This window comes from Xylocopa sonorina, chromosome 3 (genome assembly GCF_050948175.1).
Source record: "Xylocopa sonorina isolate GNS202 chromosome 3, iyXylSono1_principal, whole genome shotgun sequence".
In the NCBI taxonomy this organism is placed as follows: Eukaryota; Metazoa; Arthropoda; class Insecta; order Hymenoptera; family Apidae; genus Xylocopa; species Xylocopa sonorina.
The window spans coordinates 16796320-16817358 of record NC_135195.1 but is presented as its reverse complement, the minus strand read 5'-3'; the positions used below and the strand labels follow the sequence as shown (position 1 = coordinate 16817358).

At 37.6% G+C, this 21039-nt stretch overlaps 4 protein-coding genes and 1 long non-coding RNA gene across 5 annotated transcripts; 4 read left to right on the top strand and 1 right to left on the bottom strand.

Moving 5' to 3' along the window:
• The first annotated feature begins 158 nt into the window (after positions 1–158).
• LOC143433512 (uncharacterized) lies at positions 159–901 on the top strand. Its single transcript, XM_076910851.1, has 3 exons — positions 159–332; positions 433–559; positions 622–901. The coding sequence occupies exons 1-3, from the start codon at positions 212–214 to the stop codon at positions 899–901; spliced, it is 528 nt and encodes a 175-aa protein (XP_076766966.1). The 5' UTR covers positions 159–211.
• A 320-nt stretch (positions 902–1221) lies between these two features.
• On the top strand, positions 1222–7074 carry Ap-2alpha (adaptor protein complex 2, subunit alpha). Its single transcript, XM_076892421.1, has 14 exons — positions 1222–1361; positions 2287–2377; positions 2945–3156; positions 3315–3508; positions 3681–3912; positions 3981–4089; positions 4188–4831; positions 4931–5062; positions 5156–5353; positions 5454–5782; positions 5869–6137; positions 6250–6394; positions 6481–6688; positions 6767–7074. The coding sequence occupies exons 2-14, from the start codon at positions 2314–2316 to the stop codon at positions 6842–6844; spliced, it is 2814 nt and encodes a 937-aa protein (XP_076748536.1). The 5' UTR covers positions 1222–1361; positions 2287–2313; the 3' UTR covers positions 6845–7074.
• A 458-nt stretch (positions 7075–7532) lies between these two features.
• On the top strand, positions 7533–8359 carry LOC143433671 (uncharacterized). The gene is made up of 2 exons (XR_013103139.1): positions 7533–7818; positions 7870–8359. It is a non-coding gene; the product is annotated as an uncharacterized LOC143433671 (long non-coding RNA).
• A 3825-nt stretch (positions 8360–12184) lies between these two features.
• On the bottom strand, positions 12185–14974 carry LOC143422211 (uncharacterized). The gene is made up of 2 exons (XM_076892688.1): positions 14863–14974; positions 12185–12663 (listed from the first exon to the last, which is right to left on the bottom strand). The coding sequence occupies exons 1-2, from the start codon at positions 14926–14928 to the stop codon at positions 12190–12192; spliced, it is 540 nt and encodes a 179-aa protein (XP_076748803.1). The 5' UTR covers positions 14929–14974; the 3' UTR covers positions 12185–12189.
• Positions 14975–17309: 2335 nt separating this feature from the next.
• On the top strand, positions 17310–20557 carry LOC143433647 (dihydrolipoyllysine-residue acetyltransferase component of pyruvate dehydrogenase complex). The gene is made up of 11 exons (XM_076911092.1): positions 17310–17570; positions 17910–18091; positions 18162–18355; positions 18456–18630; positions 18708–18871; positions 19000–19151; positions 19225–19373; positions 19457–19633; positions 19747–19931; positions 20014–20114; positions 20245–20557. The coding sequence occupies exons 1-11, from the start codon at positions 17444–17446 to the stop codon at positions 20412–20414; spliced, it is 1776 nt and encodes a 591-aa protein (XP_076767207.1). The 5' UTR covers positions 17310–17443; the 3' UTR covers positions 20415–20557.
• Positions 20558–21039: the final 482 nt, after the last annotated feature.

Here is a 21039-nt window from a genome sequence, read left to right as displayed (position 1 = left end):
CTGTTTATCGTGTTGTGTCATACTATTTACATACGTACGTTACGATGGCGTTATCAATTGAAATCGAGTGTGTGTAAATACACGAAACATGTATCATTTTTAAATTGCTGTCATTCGACGCGCTACTCGATTGAATCGTGCTGTGGTCTCCCTCCTTGCGTTTATTCTTGGAACTAAATTAACAACTCGTGGAGGCCTGTGAACAACAACGATGAAGCCGCGTATAGAAGTTATTCCTAATGAAAAACGAGCAACAGAAAATATGGGCGCAGGAAGAAAATTGTTTAACAAAAAAAATTATAGGATACAAAAGTATAGTAATAAGTACAAAAGTATGCGACTAATCCAACTTGCGTATAGGTTAGGTTTGTTCAATCAAACCATCAGACTGACATTGTTACGAATTTAATTAATTCTGTTATCCATTGTCAGTTAATCAATGGGAGGAGCGCAGGAAGAAAGCTATCTTACGAAATTTTTATAAAGAGCTCGACAAGGACCAGAACCAAAATCTGCAAAAACCATCTGTCTTTAAGAATAACGAACAAAATGAAAACGTGTACGTACCCTTGATTATAAATTTCATATTAGCGTTAAATATAAGGGTTATTTCTGTTCTAGAAAGCAACCAAAGAAGACGAGCGCGTTTCATAAAGCTAAGCAAGAATTTTTAAATAAAAAAGATGAAAAGAAAAGACAGATGGAACAAGTTTCACGAATGAAAGCAAAACGAGAAGAAGCGGTCGAAAAGTATAAAAAGGAAAGAATGCAAGCCTATAAGAAACTCTCGAAGAAAACAAAGAAAGGACAACCTGTGATGAAAGATAGAATAGAAATATTATTGGAAAAAATTGAACGACAAGTATCAAAGCGCGATGTATCGGTCGTGGATAGGTTCTAAAATCAATATACGACTATCATTAACAATGAAAGGACTGTTGCTTATAGTGCATAAATTAAAAGAAATTTCTTAATAAAAATATACCGAAAATAGTATTATTCAGTTAATTTACCTCGCTACCCTGTGTCACTTTCTAGGAAATTAGAATTAATTTTCTTAAGGGAAATGTGTTTTTTCTAAAGTTAGCATTAAAATTTGTTCGAAATCCAAGTTGTACAGAGGAAGAGAGAATAATAAAAATAAAACAATCGATGGAATATCTGAGCGAATTCGAAATACGAAGTTGCCCGCGCAACGTGCAGAACGCAGGCGCGATGGGATTCGACGGAGAGCCGTCAGCTAGTCAGCGGTTGCAAATGGCGACAGCCACGAAATCTCTGGCACCGACTCGCAAATAGTTTCACGCCTACCGAGTACTGCGTGACCGAGCTGTGTGCGAACATTACTCTAACCCAGATCGGTATGTACTCAAAGTTGATCTGATAATCTAGATGCGTATCGGATAATCTTTTTACCTCAGAAAACAATCGCGCTAGTTTCACTCAGCATCGCCACCCGTGCGACAGGTCATTAGAGGCAAAAATCTCTCGTTCGATTTATCTATACTTTTCGAAATATTCTTTTCGTTCGCTCGATTGATTCGACACGCGATTATACTCGAGTGATTTCTTAGTAAACGTCACCGCTATACATAAGTAGAATCTCAAAGAATTTCTGTCCAATTTCGGGTGCCACTATCAGCGTTTGCACAGCACTGCTGTCAAAAAGTGTTTTCCTTCGGAATCTAGGACGCGGCACCGGCTAAATCGCTCGATTTTCCTTTCGAGCGTCGGAATACGTATTTGCTTAGAGCTATCGCTGCCGCTCGCATAGCCAAATGCACTAGTTTTAGAGGCTAGTATAAAGATACGAGTCGAGTATAGCGAGCTCTTTTTTAAAAAACTTGCTTTCGAAGTGAGACCGTAGGACTCGTTCGTTTAAGTACTCTTAATCAATGAATATCGTTCAGATCGCTTTCTTTAGCTTCCCTCCCCCTCCTCTAAATTTATTGCATGCCGTTTAAATAACAATGTACATTTACAAGAGTACAAATCAATTTTTACAAGTTAACCCTTAAACACGAACACGCGCACACAGTGACATATGTAGAGTGCCCAATTGACTTCTCTAGATTTCTTTCAGTCTGCGTTACATTTGTTGTACTTGTAAATAATTTATAATACACGCAAGAATGGTGTTGGTACGCTTACACAGTTTGTTCAAAACATTTATATGCGATTCAAGTATTCGGTTGCTTTAGAATACTTGATTGATATTTTATGATTCAAAGTTGGAATTCTTGCGTGGGTAAATGCATATTTCTGTTAACACATTTTATTTCACAGGTGGTTTTAATCGAAACAAAAGACAAGATGCCAGCTGTGAGAGGAGATGGCATGCGTGGACTAGCTGTATTCATTTCTGATATTAGAAACTGTGAGTCGAAATGTTTTCATTGAAAGTAAAAAGAGGAACAGGTTCTGTTAAATTGTAGTTCACGATTATCGAAATTTCTATGTATCTTTTATTAAGAGATATGATGCCATTGAAACAAATGTGACAGGTTACATGTAGAGTATTTAAAGTAGTAAAGAGTAGGAGGCAGGGGGCGGAGTTCTGATACAAGCATATCTTTCTGTGATATAGTCTGTCTCTCTTCCAAACTTACCAAATATGTCATACTTGGTTGGCATGATATAAAAAATGATTGTTAAAATTAACTCAAAATTTCCTCGAGATACATATTACGAGTAAAAATGAAACCGCATACAGGTTTTACATAATTGAAAACTATTCTTCCTATTACTGTTTAACGTGATAAATAATTATATAAGGTGCATAGCGTGAAATTGATATCCCTATAGAGCAAATCAATACATTTGTACTTTGATGCCAGTCCAAATGGCATTTAGCCATTAGAGTTTTCTACAAAAACTATAACAAGTTTATACCATATAAATAAACAAAGAAATGTTTTAATAAATTTTTTCTTTGTTTTCTTAGGTAAAAGCAAAGAAGCAGAAATTAAGAGAATAAATAAAGAATTGGCAAATATTCGAAACAAATTCAAAGGAGATAAAACACTCGATGGTTACCAGAAAAAGAAATATGTTTGTAAACTTCTTTTCATTTTTCTGCTCGGTCATGATATTGATTTTGGACATATGGAAGCTGTCAATCTACTCTCATCCAACAAGTATACAGAGAAACAAATTGTAAGTGTTGCAAATTTAATATCGTATTTAAGAAGTTACCTTGAAATTATCAATTTTAACTCGACGCTATATGTTTATTATTATCATTTTTCTCAAAATTATTTCTACAAGAAAATTTTATAAACGTGATACGTATAAAATATATATGTATATTTTAGGGCTACCTTTTTATATCAGTGTTGGTAAATACAAACAGTGACCTCATTAAACTGATAATTCAGAGTATAAAAAATGATCTTGCATCTCGTAATCCAATTCATGTGAATCTTGCATTGCAATGTATTGCCAATATCGGTAGTAAAGAAATGGCAGAGTCCTTTGGAAATGAAATACCAAAACTACTCGTTTCCGGGTATGTAAACATATATTTATTACGTAACACTACATGTTTACATATGCATATATATATATATATATATATATATATACATATATATATGGTACGTGTTTTATTATTACATGTGTGTGTGTGTGTATATATATATATATATATATATATATATATATATATGGTTCATATTTAGAGATACTATGGACGTAGTGAAACAAAGTGCAGCATTGTGTTTGTTGCGGTTATTACGTACAGCACCAGATGTTGTTCCTGGTGGGGAATGGACTTCGCGTATAGTTCACCTTTTAAATGATCAAAATCTTGGCGTTGTTACCGCAGCTGCATCTTTAATAGATGCTCTTGTAAAAAGAAATCCGGATGAGTACAAAGGATGCGTGAGCTTAGCCGTGTCAAGATTGAGCAGGGTATGCCACATACAGTTTACATAGTTGTTCGCTGAAAGATAGCTCTTTGATCTTTATTCTCCCATTAGATCGTCACATCTAACTATACAGACCTACAGGATTATACGTATTATTTTGTGCCAGCGCCGTGGCTTTCTGTTAAACTGCTACGGTTATTACAGAACTATACTCCACCTGGTGAATGAAAAATTTCATTTATTACTATATTACAATAAATCGGAATGTTTAATGCAAAGTAAAGTTACATGTTATTTTTAATTGTAATCTTTTAACAGCCGAGGATCCAGGAGTGAGGGGTAGATTAAATGAATGCTTAGAAACAATATTAAACAAAGCTCAAGAACCGCCAAAATCGAAAAAGGTGCAACATTCGAATGCAAAGAATGCTGTATTATTCGAGGCCATTAGTTTAATTATTCAGAACGACAGCGAACTGCCTTTATCGGTTAGAGCATGCAATCAACTCGGTCAGTTTCTATCGAATCGTGAGACTAATTTACGTTACTTGGCTATCGAATCCATGTGCCTTTTGGCTACATCGGAACTTTCACACGAAGCCGTAAAGAAGCACCAAGAAGTTGTTATTCTTTCAATGAAAATGGAAAAGGATGTGTCTGTTAGACAACAGGCTGTCGATCTTTTGTACGCCATGTGCGACAAGAGTAATGCAGAAGAAATAGTGCAAGAAATGTTAAACTACCTCGAAACCGCTGATTATTCTATCAGAGAAGAGATGGTTCTTAAGGTAGCGATATTGGCTGAAAAATACGCTACCGATTACACTTGGTACGTTGATGTAATTCTAAATCTCATTAGGATAGCTGGTGATTACGTTTCAGAAGAAGTATGGTACAGAGTTATACAGATTGTTATCAATAGAGATGACGTGCAAGGATACGCGGCAAAGACGGTTTTCGAGGTGAATTGTGTTTATTTATTATTAGTGTACGGTGTAACGTGTATGGTGCACACGTGTAACAACCAAGATCAAATGTAAAACATTTTTTATTTATATTAGGCTTTACAAGCGCCAGCTTGCCATGAAAATATGGTTAAAGTCGGTGGTTACATTCTTGGAGAATTCGGAAATTTAATTGCTGGTGACCAGCGCTCTTCTCCAGCTGTTCAGTTTCAGTTACTACATTCCAAAGTAAGTTCCCTTACCTATGTTACGTGATGTAATGTTTTTTAAAAGTTTCTTACTAACAGCATATGTCGATACGTGTTATCGTTTTATCTTCAGTATCACCTATGCTCCTCGATGACTCGTGCCCTATTACTTTCAACGTATATCAAATTTGTTAATCTGTTCCCTGAAATAAGAAGCCAAATTCAAGATGTCTTTAGGCAACATAGTAACTTGCGCAGCGCGGATGCAGAATTACAGCAGAGAGCTTCGGAGTATCTTCAATTGAGCATTATTGCTTCTAGCGATGTTTTGGTAAATAATATGATAATACAGAATGATGGTAAATGTAATTTCAATATTTTCATTGATACATAACCATTTGTATTTTTTTCTCCTTTCTTTTTTTGTATAGGCTACTGTATTAGAAGAAATGCCAGCATTCCCTGAAAGAGAATCTTCGATTCTCGCAGTCCTGAAAAAGAAGAAACCAGGTCGAGTGCCTGAGAATGAAATAAGAGAAAGTAAAAGTCCTGCGCCAAATACTAACCATCACGCGGAGCCACCTGCTATCGCACCTGTGACTGTTAATAATACGTCCGCCGACTTATTAGGTCTTTCTACGCCACCATCATCTCAACCAACTAGCAGTACAGGAGTTCTGCTTGATGTACTAGGAGATATTTATAACATGCCACACAAAATCGCTGCTAACGGCACCCAAAACTCGTATAACCCCAAGAAGTACGTTCATTTTGGAAATTTTATTTTGCTACGTCTCAATGATAGAAGAGTTTAAAACAGATTAATAAACATTCTATACCTTGTAGATTTGTTTGCAAAAATAACGGTGTACTCTTTGAAAGCGACTTGATTCAAATCGGAGTAAAGTCCGAGTTTAGACAAAACTTGGGACGTGTCGGCCTTTTTTATGGAAACAAAACTCAGTACGCTCTTCACAGTTTTCAACCTCAGTTATCTTGGTCCGAGGAGAATCAGCAAAAATTGGCCGTACAAGTAAAGCCAGTCGATCCTGTGCTAGAAGCTGGTGCTCAAATACAGCAAATGATAAATGCCGAGTGTATCGACGACTATAGTGGTACGCGACAAGTAACATAATTTAATTCTAATTAATGATTTAATTGAACTTGGGATTGTTAAGCTCGTCGTTAAATGTATCGGTATAAATAGTTTTTCTCATTTCTTCACAGATACACCGAGCATGATTATTTCCTTCATTTATAATAACGTGCCACAAAAGATAACGATGAAGTTACCACTAACGATCAACAAATTCTTCGAGCCCACTGAGATGAACGGAGAATCGTTCTTTGCACGGTGGAAAAATCTTGGAGGGTATATAATTTTATAAATTAACAGTTTACAAACGCGAATTACATTATACAATTTATATTACGCGAGTAATACGTGTGTACTTGTAGAGCAAATCAGCAACGTTCACAGAAGATTTTCAAAGCACAACAACCGATAGATCTTGCGCAAGTTCGCACGAAATTACAAGGATTCGGAATGCAATTGCTCGATGGTATTGATCCGAACCCCGATAATTTTGTTTGCGCAGGAATAGTACACATGAGGGCACAACAAGTAGGATGTTTGTTACGTTTAGAACCTAACAAACAGGCTCAGGTAACGTTCGTATTTTCTAACGATTTATTTTAATATACGAATAACTAATAATTGATTTCAATCGTTGTTAATTCACAGATGTTTCGTTTAACGGTACGTTCGAGTAAAGAGTCCATGTCGGTGGAGATCTGTGACCTGCTGGTAGACCAATTTTAGAACGGCCTAGCAGGCGCGAAACTAATTTAAGATACATCCAAACGCTTTGTGGCATGGTATTATATCGTGACCACTGAAGGATGTCGTCCTTTGACGTTCAGAAAGATACTGATGATTATTCGTTAAGAGATTTCGTTGTACCCAAGCTTACACTCACAACGCGGTCGTGAGAATTAAACAACACCCTTGTGTAACCGAAGCGTTGTTATCCACGTGTGTAATCCAACGAACAAAGCTGAATTGTGTATATGAAAAGGAAAAAGAATGAAAGCAAAAACCAAACGATATATATATATATATATATATATATATATACATATATACATATATAATGACTACGATGGGTAATATTAGTCCATGAGCAAAGGTAACAAGCATAGATTCTAACTTTATTCTAATCGTATCTGTTTCTTTCCCTTTCTTTGTCTTTTTTTTTCTTGTCTATAAAAAACAAAAAAAAAAAGGACAAATTATAATTCATAACGATACATATAGATTTTTGCCACGAGTACTCGCGAACGTAAAAACACTAGATAATTGTGTTGTAACGAGTTTAGACAGTTAACACGCATTCTTTACACATAATATTTATAATTGGTTATTATTCCGATCGATTTTCCATCTCGAGCACTATCGATTACTACGTTCATTAGTCCAAATTGGTTTGTTGCGTATTCGTGGCCGCATCTATTCTCATCTATGCCTCGAAGTTCGCATACTTTTTTTTTTTTTGTACCGACTTTCATCTCCATCTTTTGAGATTATTATTTTGTTACGTGAACGAAAGTAGATTTGGGCACGATGACAGTAGTTGTATGATATTAGTCGTTTACCGTAGATTCTTCTTTGTATTTAACGGAGGTGAAGATTTTTCTTGTAATTAGTAGGTTCGAGCTGATATCCCTTAACTTCACCCTATTGATTTTCACATTACCTTATGCGTTGATGTATAAGAAATCCATGGCTGGTTATATGTTGAGTTGCGTAGCGACGAGTGATCAAGTTGGCTAAGAGATAAACCGGAGCCGGAAACGGAAAAGAACGAAAAAATAACTTTTGGAATAATTTTTCTATTCGTCTTTAACGAGTCTTGCGTGAGGTGTATATTTCAGTAGTATATCCTGTACAGATGATATTCATGAATGTGTTGATTGTTGTTATGTTTCGCGAATGATATAACGAAGAAAATATGAAAAGAAACGAAAAACGAGAAATATAGAGCAGCGTCAAGCGACGTTTAAACCGCGTTTGCATTGCGATCATACGCTTCACGATTACTCTGTCTGTTATTATGGAAATTGTAAAGCTCTAATTAAATTGTACATAAGAAATTCATTGATTAAGTGTACCGACAAAGTGTCATTGGACGAGACACGCAGAATCCAGTACTTGCAAGCGCGACGATCTTGTAGCGTCGTGCGTTCTTGCTACTTCATTTATGTTTCTTTATCATGCGAACACGAGATGTATATTTTTTTTATGTTCGTACATATAGTATAAATTTATATTCGAAGCCTTTGTCCTCAGTCCACCCGTGATTCTCCTTTTAATTGCGTACACTATTTACGTGCAACCATGAATCTGTACTATTGTACAGAAATCTTACTTCTACCAGCGTGAAAAGTATTTTTATTTTTAGTATTCTAACAATGATTAATTTAAAGTTTAATCACTTCACGAACAGCCGACAGTGATGATCGAGTAGATTCGATTTGTTCGAAAAACTTCACTTTAAAGAGCGCTTGCATTCTCGAGAACGTGTTCTTAATATACATATACATTTTTACGTCAAACTTACGCAAGCGTTTATCGAACATCGATAAATTTGAACGAGACTAAGAGACGATGAAAAGAAGATACATTCTTTCTTTTCGTTTCATTTAAGAATTCGTCCATGATATATATCATTTTGAAACAAAGTAGATTGCAAATATACGATGCCGAGCAATAAAATAATTGTTTAGAAGATGTGTGTATACCTCGGGAATACGAAATACGAAAAGCTGGTAACATTTATAATCCCTTTTCTTTTTATTTAGAATAACACAACATTATGTATTAATAAATAGGGACGAACACACACACACACACACACACACACACACACACACACACACACACACGTGCGCGCGTATATACATTCCTGACTTGAAATTAATTAATGTGGTATGGAGAAAGAATTATAATACTATATATTATAGTGTATGTGTGTATACATACATAAAGATAGTTATATATGTAAGTCGATTGCGTGATTTCGGAAACTTATTTTTAAAATTGATCATACGTAAAAATTGGAAAGTAAATTAACGAACGAAAGCTTAGCGTACCGTATTTTTTCGCGATCAGTTTTTTTTCTATATAAAAATATAAGAAACGTATATAGATGAAGAAATCTGTGAACGAATAAATATCATGCGTGTAATTGTTAATTAATAGCCGCGATTGAGAAAGGATCAGTCATCCAGAGAATCGCCCAGTCATGGATTTACGGAGAGAAGATTTCCATTTGCAAAACGATATAAATGGGTTTTATGTGAGAATTATGCTATTTCACACGGAAATCTGTATATCGATTAATTTAATAGACCGTACCGGATTGATATACATGAAATACTTGCGGGCTCGAGTGTTCATTGTATATGTTTCTATGTAGAATTTAGGAAACCGGATGGAGCAACCCATTATTTCGTAGATAGTCTCCTCATTTCTCTGGGACGTGTGGCTTTTTTTAATTCCTGCACAGATTGTTCCACGACGGGACATTTGCCGTGAACTGGGGAGTCTCGCCACCGTTTGAATTAAACTTTCACTCAAACGATCCGTATACCTACATATACGTGTGGATATATGTCTGTATACGGGCATGCGGATAGCATATATACATATGAATAAAGTATACATAATTCATATATAAATATATCATATAATACGAATATAATTATAGTAAAAGCTAGGTAGCTACCCGAAACGAATCGTGCCGCGAGTATTTAAACATTTGTCCCTTCGTCACCAAAGGGATAACGAAACTTGATTATTTTTAATTTACTTATTAATTAAACTTCGCCTGTGTATATATTATATATTCGTTATATTAAATACGAGGTATTTGAGAGATTTTTCCACTTGAAAGAAAACCAGTCTCGGTAATATATCGTTTAGATCGCCTTTTGTACTTACAATTATAGTAGCCGGCAAAAGATAACTCGTTATCATTCATTAAATAAGGAAATATATTTGAAATCGTGCCGCGTACCGTTCGAAAAAAGTGAAAGGTAAAACTATTAATATCCTCTCTTTCGACAAGCCATATTTATGTATCTATAATTATCATTGAATCGTCATCCCTACTACTGCTAGCGAAATCAGACTTGGATCATGTTGTTCGGGTAGTCATCTAACTTTTATTCTATCGAGAAATAAATGTGTACGGCGACATATGATTGTTAATCATATTATTAAGTTGCGAACGATACGTAACGTGTCTATGAAACGCGTTTATTACAACGCTACCGAGATTTATTCCGATAAATCGATCTTTCCTTTCTCGATCGAACATCATCCTGTCCCCTTCCTATTCCCGTGTATAGATTTAATGTAGAGACTTTGACGAAAACAATTGACAGTTTAGAATTGACAGTTTAGAATTGACAGCACGAACCAAGTCTGAATCATTTATCATCGATTAACGATTAAATTTATAGTATATGTATGCTAATGTATACCTATGTATACCGTGTCTAACTTGTCCGATAGAATACTATTGCCAGCTAATTTCGTTTCATTATGGATGTATATACGGTGTATCGTTCCGTGTAGATCTCGTTCCTTTCCGTCTTCTGTTCGTCCCAATTATCTATTCCAGTGTGCAAGAATCATAATATAAATAGGATTCGATGGCTAAACGAGTCGTTCGAACGAGTTTACGCGGATAGCAGAATTCGATGTTTCAAAGATGTTTGCAGAGAAATTGAACAAGTGTCATCGAAACAAGTACAAAACTCCTCTTAACGAGCACATTGATAAGCGTATCACTTTGCGGTACAACGGATCACAACATTTTATATGAATTCTACATTCCTTTTATTCCTTTGTTATGAAAGTCGGACGCAGATTTTTTCTTTATCTCGCATCGTTCGAAACGAAATCGGAAACTGTTTAAAGTATCGGTCGAAATTTTGTACAAATATGTTGCACGCATGTATATAACAGACATGTCTAATAAAGAATAATAAAAATAAAAAACCGTATCGCGGTTATAAATTGTAATCCGTTAAGCCATCGAAAACGGCACAAAACACGATTGCGGTACAGAGGATGTTGGCGCGTTAACGAGATTACAAACCAATCATCGGATGCTTTTTACAAAGGAGCTTTCTACGTTTAATCTTTACGCGAGGAAGACCGAAAGATTGGCAAATTGTTCAATGAGTATGTTCGTTGTGCGTTTCATTATCGACGACAATAAATCGTAATTAATGAAATTCATTTCTTGCATTTTCTTCAGCGAACGTTGTCGCGTATCGTTCAGCTGTACGTATAGGTATAGAATCGATCAGCGATCTACGTTATTAAACTATATACGTGACGAGACATGAGATGTGCAAACCGAGTTCTCTGAATACAGTTTTATTTTCTTACTTGATCGCAATGTTAAACCTTTGAACAAGTAGGGAAAAGAAAGCACCTGTTTCGTTCATAGCGTTTCTTTTCGGCCAAGATCATCGACAGATATCATTTAGCCGATCGTTAAAGAATATTGTTACATCCTGGAACACGTGGTTTCCCGTTTCCCGTTTCCGATGAAATGATTAGATACGAATTCTACTCGAAGATGCGAGTGAAAAGAAAGCGATGCGGTGCAAAGAGAGAACGATTGCCAACTGAAATCGTCATAGAAATATAATATATCGTTGACACAGATAACATCGGACAGTGGCAATAATTTCACATTCGAGTCGACGATCGTTATCGGAATACAACGGATGCTTTGGTAAATTTCGATTCGCGATCCGATCACGGGATAACTAAGTATGTACTTGTACAATAACTAAAACGATATATTTACAAACGCGATGATTATTATTGTTATTATTATTATTGGTATTATTATTATTATTATTATTATTATTATTATTATTATTATTATTATTATTATTATTATTAGTATTTACATGATTACCGTGTGCGAATGATTTCCAGCTGACCGGTTGAATAACAGAGCACACCACCATTATAATACACTGTAAGACTAATTTGACTAGCAATCGAGGGGGGACATCGAAAAGAAGGAGCACCAAATTCGAGGACGATTAGAAGTAGTAGTAACGCGTAGTAGTAACGCGTTAAAATCTTTCGAAATAATCGAGTCGTTCGTTGAGAAGAGCGGCCTGAGCGTCCTTTTCTAATATTTGTTGGCCATCGTCGAGGTGATCCTGTCCGTTGGGTTCGTTCACCAAGATACTCTCCTCGCCGGTACCGAAAGCATCGTCCGGCGCTAGAAAGAAATTGTTCGTTGACCGTTTACACTTTCTCTGGTAGTCGAGATTGTTATCGGCGGGGGCTGGTCTGTGACAGGAATCGCAGACAGTGTCCGTTTTCGAGGTGCAAGGGTGCGCCTCGTAGAGTCCCGGGCCGCATCTTGAACAGATCCAGCACGGCTGGGTATTGTGATGGGGGCTGTAAGTGCCCGGTGTACACTTGCCGCACTCTGTGTCTCGACCACGGACGCAACGATTCACAACACCCCAGCCTGGACCGCATCTGCTGCAATGGCTACCGCCTTTCTGATGCCTTATGTGCGGCCTGGCTTCGCTCACCTGGAACACCAATTTATTACCGTTTATGCTTTTAATCGGGCATCGTAAGCCTCGTACGCACGCGATCCTGTTTTTCTTTTAAATTTACGCTCCGTGTCGAGGAACAGGTGCCAAATGATAAAGCCACCTGTGACCACCTGTGATGTAAAGCCATCTTGCGCCCCTTCTTTCTTTCTTTCTTTCTTTCTTTCTTTCGTTGCGTATTATCACGCAGCGTATTACAACGCTGCTCTATTATCACTTTTTTACTCTTTGTACGAAAGTTCGTGAGATAAAATAAATTTAGCAGAGAAGAGGTAGAACGGTTAAAGTATTAGATTAAAGTGACCGGTGAAGGAGGTATAGATATAACGAAAAGAATGATCGGGTCCAGCGCAGCCGTGCAATTTCGATGCAGCTGGTAGCAGCCGGCTGCTGGCACGCACGCGCCAACAGTGACCAAAACTGTCGGCATCGTTGCACCGGCCGTTCGTTCGTTCTCTCCTTTGTCTCGTTCTGTCAACCACCAACTACACTTTTACCTTCGAACGAACGGAAAGTAATCGATCGTTTCGATAGCTGTGACCGAATGTGGAAACGGGAGGGAAAATAAATAGATGATCGTAGATAACGCGTAACGACAGTGGCGGAAGTAACGCGCGGCGTTCGTACCGACGAGTATGAATAGGACTTCCGGCAGGACGAACAAAGCGGAAGTAGTAATTGCGGTGGCTTTTGTGTCTCCCCCTTTTTTTCAACGCCCGCGCTGCGCGTTACTTCCTCGTTACTTCTCTCTTTCCTCTTTCTAACCTGAATGATTTTTCAAATCGAGTATCGAAAATATCAGTTTTCATTTTCTTCGAGGCGACGAACGTGTCACGCCGCGGTGCACTTTCCCCCCGAATAGGTTTCGACTGTTGCACCGCGATCGTCCGGCCTCGAGGGTGAAACGAATCAACGCAGCTGCATCGCCGTGGCTCTGATAATTATCTTTCCTCGCTACCACCGCCCCATTTTGTTCCTCGAACAACCGGCCCTTTACCTCCGCATCGTTTCGAGTTTGGTCTGGTTAGAGAGGTTTTCACGCGGGTTGCTCGCTGCAGGCTACAGTCTGCACACCCTTTGCGCAGCTGCCCTACCTACTAACGTAAGTTAAAAGGTATATACAAGTTCAGAAATTGGAATATAGTTATATAACGTCGAAATGTAAGTGTGTTAAGTCGCGTCAAGTTAGTTACGGTAGATAAAGCATAAGGGATATAGTAGAATTGCACGAGCTAACTTCTTCTCTGTAGATGTTGTCTGCGAGTTATTCAGTTCACTGGAGTATTTCACGGTTTACGAGCCTCATTAGCATTAGGATGGTGGGAACCGGGAGTCGCCGCGTCGGTTCGGTCTGTGTGTCTCGCTTTGTACCTTCTCGAAAAATTGTGTTAAATATTCGATAAGCTCGTGGAGGTTTCGACAAGGAAGGGACGGTCTCTCGTGAAAGGCGGCCCATTTATAGCGACGCGAAGGAACCGTGCCTGTCGCGGACCGCGAAACTGGGTCTCGACGATTCGCCGCTTGGGACTCTACGTTCGGACCAATTTCTCGTTTTCCGTTTCGATGTTTTCTCTTCTTTTCTGCTGGTGCCGTCGAGCTCTCGTTAATTTCCCTGCCGCGTATTTTCACCGGGCACCGAGTTACCCCTTGCGAACGTTATCTCCGCTGTACGTCGACCTTTCGGCCTGAATCCTAATGCATATATGTATGCGTCCATGCACGCATGCACACATCGGGCTCAAAATAAAGGGCTCTCTTCCTGCTCCTACCTCCACCACCACACCCTTTCTCTACGTTTGTCTCCTTTTTCGTTCTCCCGTGCGTCCTTATTAACTTGATGAGAACCGATTTTTATCTATCGCCGATCGTTTCTGCGGCAACGATAATTATTATCCCATGAGAAACCCCACCCGTCTGCCTTGCTTCCTCTCCAATTTCTTTCAACCTTCAGATTTTTATAATTTATTATTTAATCAAACTATTTAATATTTATTTCAGATTCGACGACAACGATAGTCAACGTAGATCAACAATCAACAATCAAACAATACCGATTATTTCGAATGATATATTCTTCTCTCCGACGCTTCTTACGCAATTCCTGTTTCCCGTTTCGATCGTAGAGATTAAACGTACAAACGATCATCTTACCTAAATGCAAGAACAGTCTCTTACCTCGAGAAGAGTGGTCAACAAGCAGACGCTAAACACCGAGACCATTAATTCTCGAACGGGAAACATCCTTCTTCTCCCTATCGTTTTACGTTGAAATAGCTTGGCTCTTAACTTGTTCCGCTTACAGCATCCCCACTAACCATTGATCACTAACACCGAATGCCTTGATAAATTTTTAGGTTAAACAATTATTAAAATTTTAGGTAAACAAACTCGACTCGGAGCAGAGACCCACCCGCCTTTGGTGGAGGCTGATCGTGAATTGAGGGAACGGCAACCGTGCAGCTGTTATTGTTCGACACGCGCTCGGTCACGTGGCTGACTCCCACCATTGAACATCATGGTACAACGTCAGGTTCTTCTACTACTTCTTCTCTATCGTTTTTACGAGTGTTTGTTTAAATTTAATAGTTTTCTCTCTTGCACTAGAACGTAAACAGTTCAATTATCTCTCTTCATCGCCTTCGCCTCCACCAACAATGTTGAACGTAACTAAAGTGAGGAGAAAGAGATTCGATTAGTTTTCCTTTTCTCTTAATATATATTATTTATTATAATTTCCACGTACTTGGACACGAAACGCGAAACCAATCTGCGCACCTTCTGCAACGAGCCATCCTGCACAAAATACAGATATATGTTATCTTACTGGAAGTCGGATCAATTGTACAAGTGAAAAGTATACTATCTTTTTCTATATATTAAGAGTATTTAAGAACTTTGTTTGCGTTAGTAAACAAATTTTGTCGGGTTTACGCATAGAATTTAAACGATCGTTGGTACTCGGATACTCACCCCTCAACGTACTGACTAGGAGAAGCAATGCTGGCGTCGTTCGACCATGTATAACGACGAAATACAATCCATAGAGAATATGTTGGCAATGGAGTGATGAACGAGATTGAAAAATCTGCGAACGGTAGAGTCAGAAACCTACACGGTCCACGGGCGCAAGATCTGTAACTATATATAATAATACAACATAGATAAGATACATGTACGTATCGTCATCTCGAGCGAAGGAGATCGGTTACCTCAGCTGCTGCCGCAGCTGACAAACCTTCTGTCGTCGTGGCAGCTTCGTCGTGAATATCCATCGGCGGATATTTTTTGGGAGACAGGTGCTTGCAATCTGCTCGCGCGACAGCCGGCATTCGTGACGATTCTTGCGTAGCAACAAATAATCGAACAATCGAATCGATTTATATCCAATGTAGACATCGACTCTGATATTAACTTCTTCGAATCGCGAAGAGACGATTGCTAGACGACTATTGGAAGTATAAAAATTACGAAGAGAACAAGATTATTGACAGAGAAACATTGTTGTTAGCGCAACGGAATTGTCACAGCGAAGAGCACTGTGCCATAGCCGCACTGGTCGCATCGCGCTTCTTATATCTTCATTCATGAATTTCTTTAACCAGTGCCGTAGGATGATATGATACTTGTTAAAACCGTCAGCAGAGGTTTAAAAGCTCTTTTCCTATTCAAATTGCACGATATGTAGTAAATATGTAATGTCACGCGGCTGCTAATTTATTTTATACTTCCCGCTTTATAAATAAGAGCGAGAAAGGTATATAAGAAAGGTATAGGAAAGAGCGAGATAGATGATACCGACCCTACTCTGGAATCCGTGGCGCCATCTCTGTGAAAAGTGCTCAAACTGCTCGCACATAATTATCGACAGCGAAGTGAAGTCTACCCGAGAACTACTAGCGCCATCTCTGCGGAGAGTAGTGGAACTAATGAACAGTTTCCCAGAACCCGAACAGTTTCAGGGCTTCTCCAAGAGATGGCGCCACGGGTTCCAGAGTTGTGGCGTTACTGACTTTACCGACTTCTTCATATAAGCAGACACATTCACGTCATCTATAAACAAGAGACTCTCGTTTACGACGTCTTTCAAATTTCTACGCTTTTCAAATTATTCACTTATTTCTTGACCATCAAAGAGTGCACATCAAAATTTACCTTTTGCCAAATCTAGATTTGTATTTCTAAATTTCTATTTCAATGTACCCTAATTGTAAAGACTTATTATTGTTAAATAAACTTGTTACATAAAAGCCATCCTCAGCAAAAGTTAATTAGAAGAAAATATCGTGGACCACATAAAAACCCACAGAGTACGATCGGTATTATCTCTTACCTTCGTAGCGGGAAATATAAAAATGATACATAACAGAGGTTTAAGAGCTACTTTACATTCTCACTTGCAACCAATAATCGCTGCATCGAGTTAGATTTTATAAAAAATACTAAACACAAGTGTATAATCTTATATCCTTGCTTCGTGTTAATCATCTATTTTAGCCATCACGGGACTTTAGAGCAGCTTTTAAAGATGTAGGACCTTGCTATATAGATCGAGATGCTGTGCAATGTTTATGATTTCTGTTATCACGTAGAGCTGTGCTCTCTCCGTATGACTATACTCTGTGGGCAAATTCTCATTGTGAAGGTCAAAATTGCCTTCGAGCAATCTTAATGTATCAACTTGAGAATATATACGTATCCAACAAATCGACCGCTTGTGTATTACATGGACGGACGCAGTTAACTCTTCGTGTTAAACATGGCGCAAATGATGATACCTAGGATCGCCCTTTTATCTATCAAAAATAGTAATCGTATAGTACCCCGCGTTTCTCTGCCGCTAAAATATCAGCGATCATGTTTCCATACAAGCTGGATTCTCGATGGTATGCAATTTATTCAGAAATATTTTACTAGTACATATCGTTTTGCGATTGAATTGAGGTTAACGTGCAAACTGTATGTATATTATTATTATTATTATTATTATTATTATTATTATTATTATTATTATTAGTATTAGTATTATCATCTTGAATAACATTTATTTCAGATAGATAGCAATTAATCCGAATATCAATTCGAAAACTGAGAGTATCGTTGTCAATTAATTCTCTTATGTTTCATCCATTTCAATCTACGAGCATGTGTTAGATAATATTATTTCAGCCTATTATGCAATCAAATATTTCATTACCTCAATGTCGGCATGGTCTCATTTTCAGTGAAAGGAAAGGAGGTTTTAATGCCTTCCCTATCGCCGACTATGGAAAGCGGTACCATTGTCAAATGGCTCAAAAAGGAAGGTGATAAAGTCGAAGCTGGGGATGCGCTTGCCGATATTCAAACCGACAAAGCAGTTGTTACCATGGAAGTTGACGACGAGAGTATTCTTGCGAAAATAATCGTAAGCGTCGAAAGACTCATAGTTTCCATAATTAAAATTATAATGTTTCGACTAATGGCACCTCTGTTAGGTGCCAGAAGGAACCAAAGATATCAAAGTGGGGACGTTAATTGCGCTTACCGTCGAGACAGACCAAGATTGGAAGTCTGTAGAAATGCCAGATACGGTTGTAGCTGCACCCGCGACTCCACCATCCACGGCTGCACCTCCTGCGTCGGTTGATGCACCATCTACAGGCGCACCAACGCCGCCGCCACCTGGCCAGTACGTATGTCCCTTGATGTAAATCCGTAGGATTTAAGTTAGATTTCTGTACGTTTCTATGCTCTTTTACTTTCTATTTAACCAATTATATCGTTTTCAGAACCAATGTTAGCATGCCAGCGTTATCGCCGACAATGACTTCCGGTACGATAGTAAAATGGCTTAAAAAGGAAGGAGACGAAATCGAACCTGGAGATGCGCTAGCAGAAATTCAAACGGACAAAGCTGTTATGACTTTCGAAGTAGAAGATGAAGGCATATTTGCAAAGATCCTTGTACATAATTTCTATCGAATATTATCGCATGTTCCGAATTGATAATTCCATTATCTATCGAAGAATTTACTTAACAGGCTCCTGAAGGAAGTCAAGTTGAAGTAGGGGAATTAATCGCTATTACGGTAGAGAAAGGAATGGATTGGAAAAATGTTGCTGTACCAACGACTACTAAGCCATCCGCAGCAGCTCCAGTGGCCGGGGCAGCGGTACCCGATAAAACATCTGCACCAAGTGGACAGTAAGTTGAAGAAATTTTTATCACGATTTTACACACTTACGACAATAATACGTTTTCTTATAATGATCTATATAATATAATATAATATAATATAATATAATATAATATAATTGTATTCGTGTTTCCAGAGTGTATGGTTTAGCAGTGAAACGATTGTTGGAGGAGTATAACATAGATCCAGCGTCCGTAAAAGGTACCGGGCGGCCTAATCGATTACTGAAAAGTGATGTTTTAGCTTATATACAAGCGAATAATATTAGTAAGGCACCGCCAAAAATAGGTAAACGGGCAAACATGAAAAGTATTGGCAATAGAAATTACACCACGATATACATCCTCTCTTAATCGAACAGCACCGCCACCTAAAGCCGAAAGGGATAAGAAAGATCGAGCTCCTAGTCCTTCAAAGACACATGTGCCCAGCGGTCGTCCCTCTGCCTACGAAGATATTCCGGTTTCCAATATACGAGCTGTCATTGCGAAAAGACTCGGGGAATCAAAAGTAGTTGCAAAGTATTTTCTAGCCCTAACGCACATCAAATTTTTACACGTAAAGATACTAATTTAAATAACACAACCTTTTAGAGTGGTATCCCACATTCTTATGCGTATATTGACATCAAAATAGATAAATTAATGGAAATTCGAAGTGAACTGAAAGCTGATGGTATTAATACTTCGATAAACGACTTTATTACGAAAGCTGCCGCGCACGCACTAGTCGAGTGTCCATTTATCAATACGTTATATCAAAATGGCCAAGTTTGTATACATACATTTAGATAAATTAGATTAATAAAATCTCAGTTTTAAAGCTATGTTAATGTAAGAAGGAAAAAAAAGTTTATTAATTTAAAAGTACTTTTTTTTCACAGATAATTCGTATGCCAAGAGTTGACATTTCTATAGCAGTTGCTACGGATGCAGGTCTTATTACACCGATTGTTTTTGACGCTACGGCTAAAAGTGTAGCGGATATTTCGAAAGATATCAAAGAATTAGCTGAAAAAGCTAGAAGCGGTCGATTAAAACCGGAAGAATTCCAAGGAGGGACGTTCACGTAGGGAAACAAATTTATGTGTAACGTAATGCGTGTAAAAATTACTAGAGGTTTATACGTGATACAATTTAATATTTTTCAGAATATCTAATCTGGGAATGTTTGGTATCAAGCAATTCTCTGCTATTATAAATCCCCCTCAGACAGCAATACTTGCTGTTGGAGGTGGTCGGGAAGAACTAGGTAAACGTGTATAAAATGTTGTACATGTATACGATTTATTTATTATGAAAAACGAAAAGAAATATATATAGCGGGAGATATCGTAACAGTTGTTTTGTGTAAATATATAAATGGATTTTTGATTTTATAGACGGTGCTCTACAGAAAAGAACAAAAATATCTACAACCTTATCGTACGACAGACGGGCGATCGATGAAGACCAAGCTGCTGATTTCTTAGCCGTTTTACGAGCCATGTTGGAAGATCCAACATTCCTTGTTGCTGGTAGACTACGGGCGCTGAGGTATTCGCAGAACTGACCTTTAATTAAATTTTTATCCTTGAAGTTTGTTGGAAAAGCAACTTAGATTTTATTAATACAAATTTTTATGTAAATCCCCACCCCACACACATTATATCATTTCCTAAGGGATAGATAAGACCTGGAGAATTGATGATCGAATTAGAGAAATAAATATTTTATATCTTGTTTTTCGAGTAAACAAAACAATATAAAAGATAATTCTACACAAATTATCTTTGTTACAGTATGTTTAAATAATTGTTGGTATGGTTTAAGAATTATACGCCGAAACATTTTGTAACTTCAGGTCTTAACCAAAGACAAAAATTCTTTGCCCTAATAGATACTGCCAGCCAAACAAATTTAAGGTAATAATTAATTATTTTTAATGGGAATGTAAAAACCATTAAGATTGAAATTGTAGATCAGTAATATTGGAACACGGAATTCACGACATTTATGTATTTCTATTAAAAGTAATTTAAAATTACATAAACTTATTTTCCTATCGCGTATGCGCTTAACGTGTTTTACATTTCTATTCGAACTTTGTAGTCGGTGAGAGCTTTTAGACATATAGACGACACGCCTGCAGAATATGTATATAAAAGTAATTAATTAATATAAACTTCAAAGTGTAC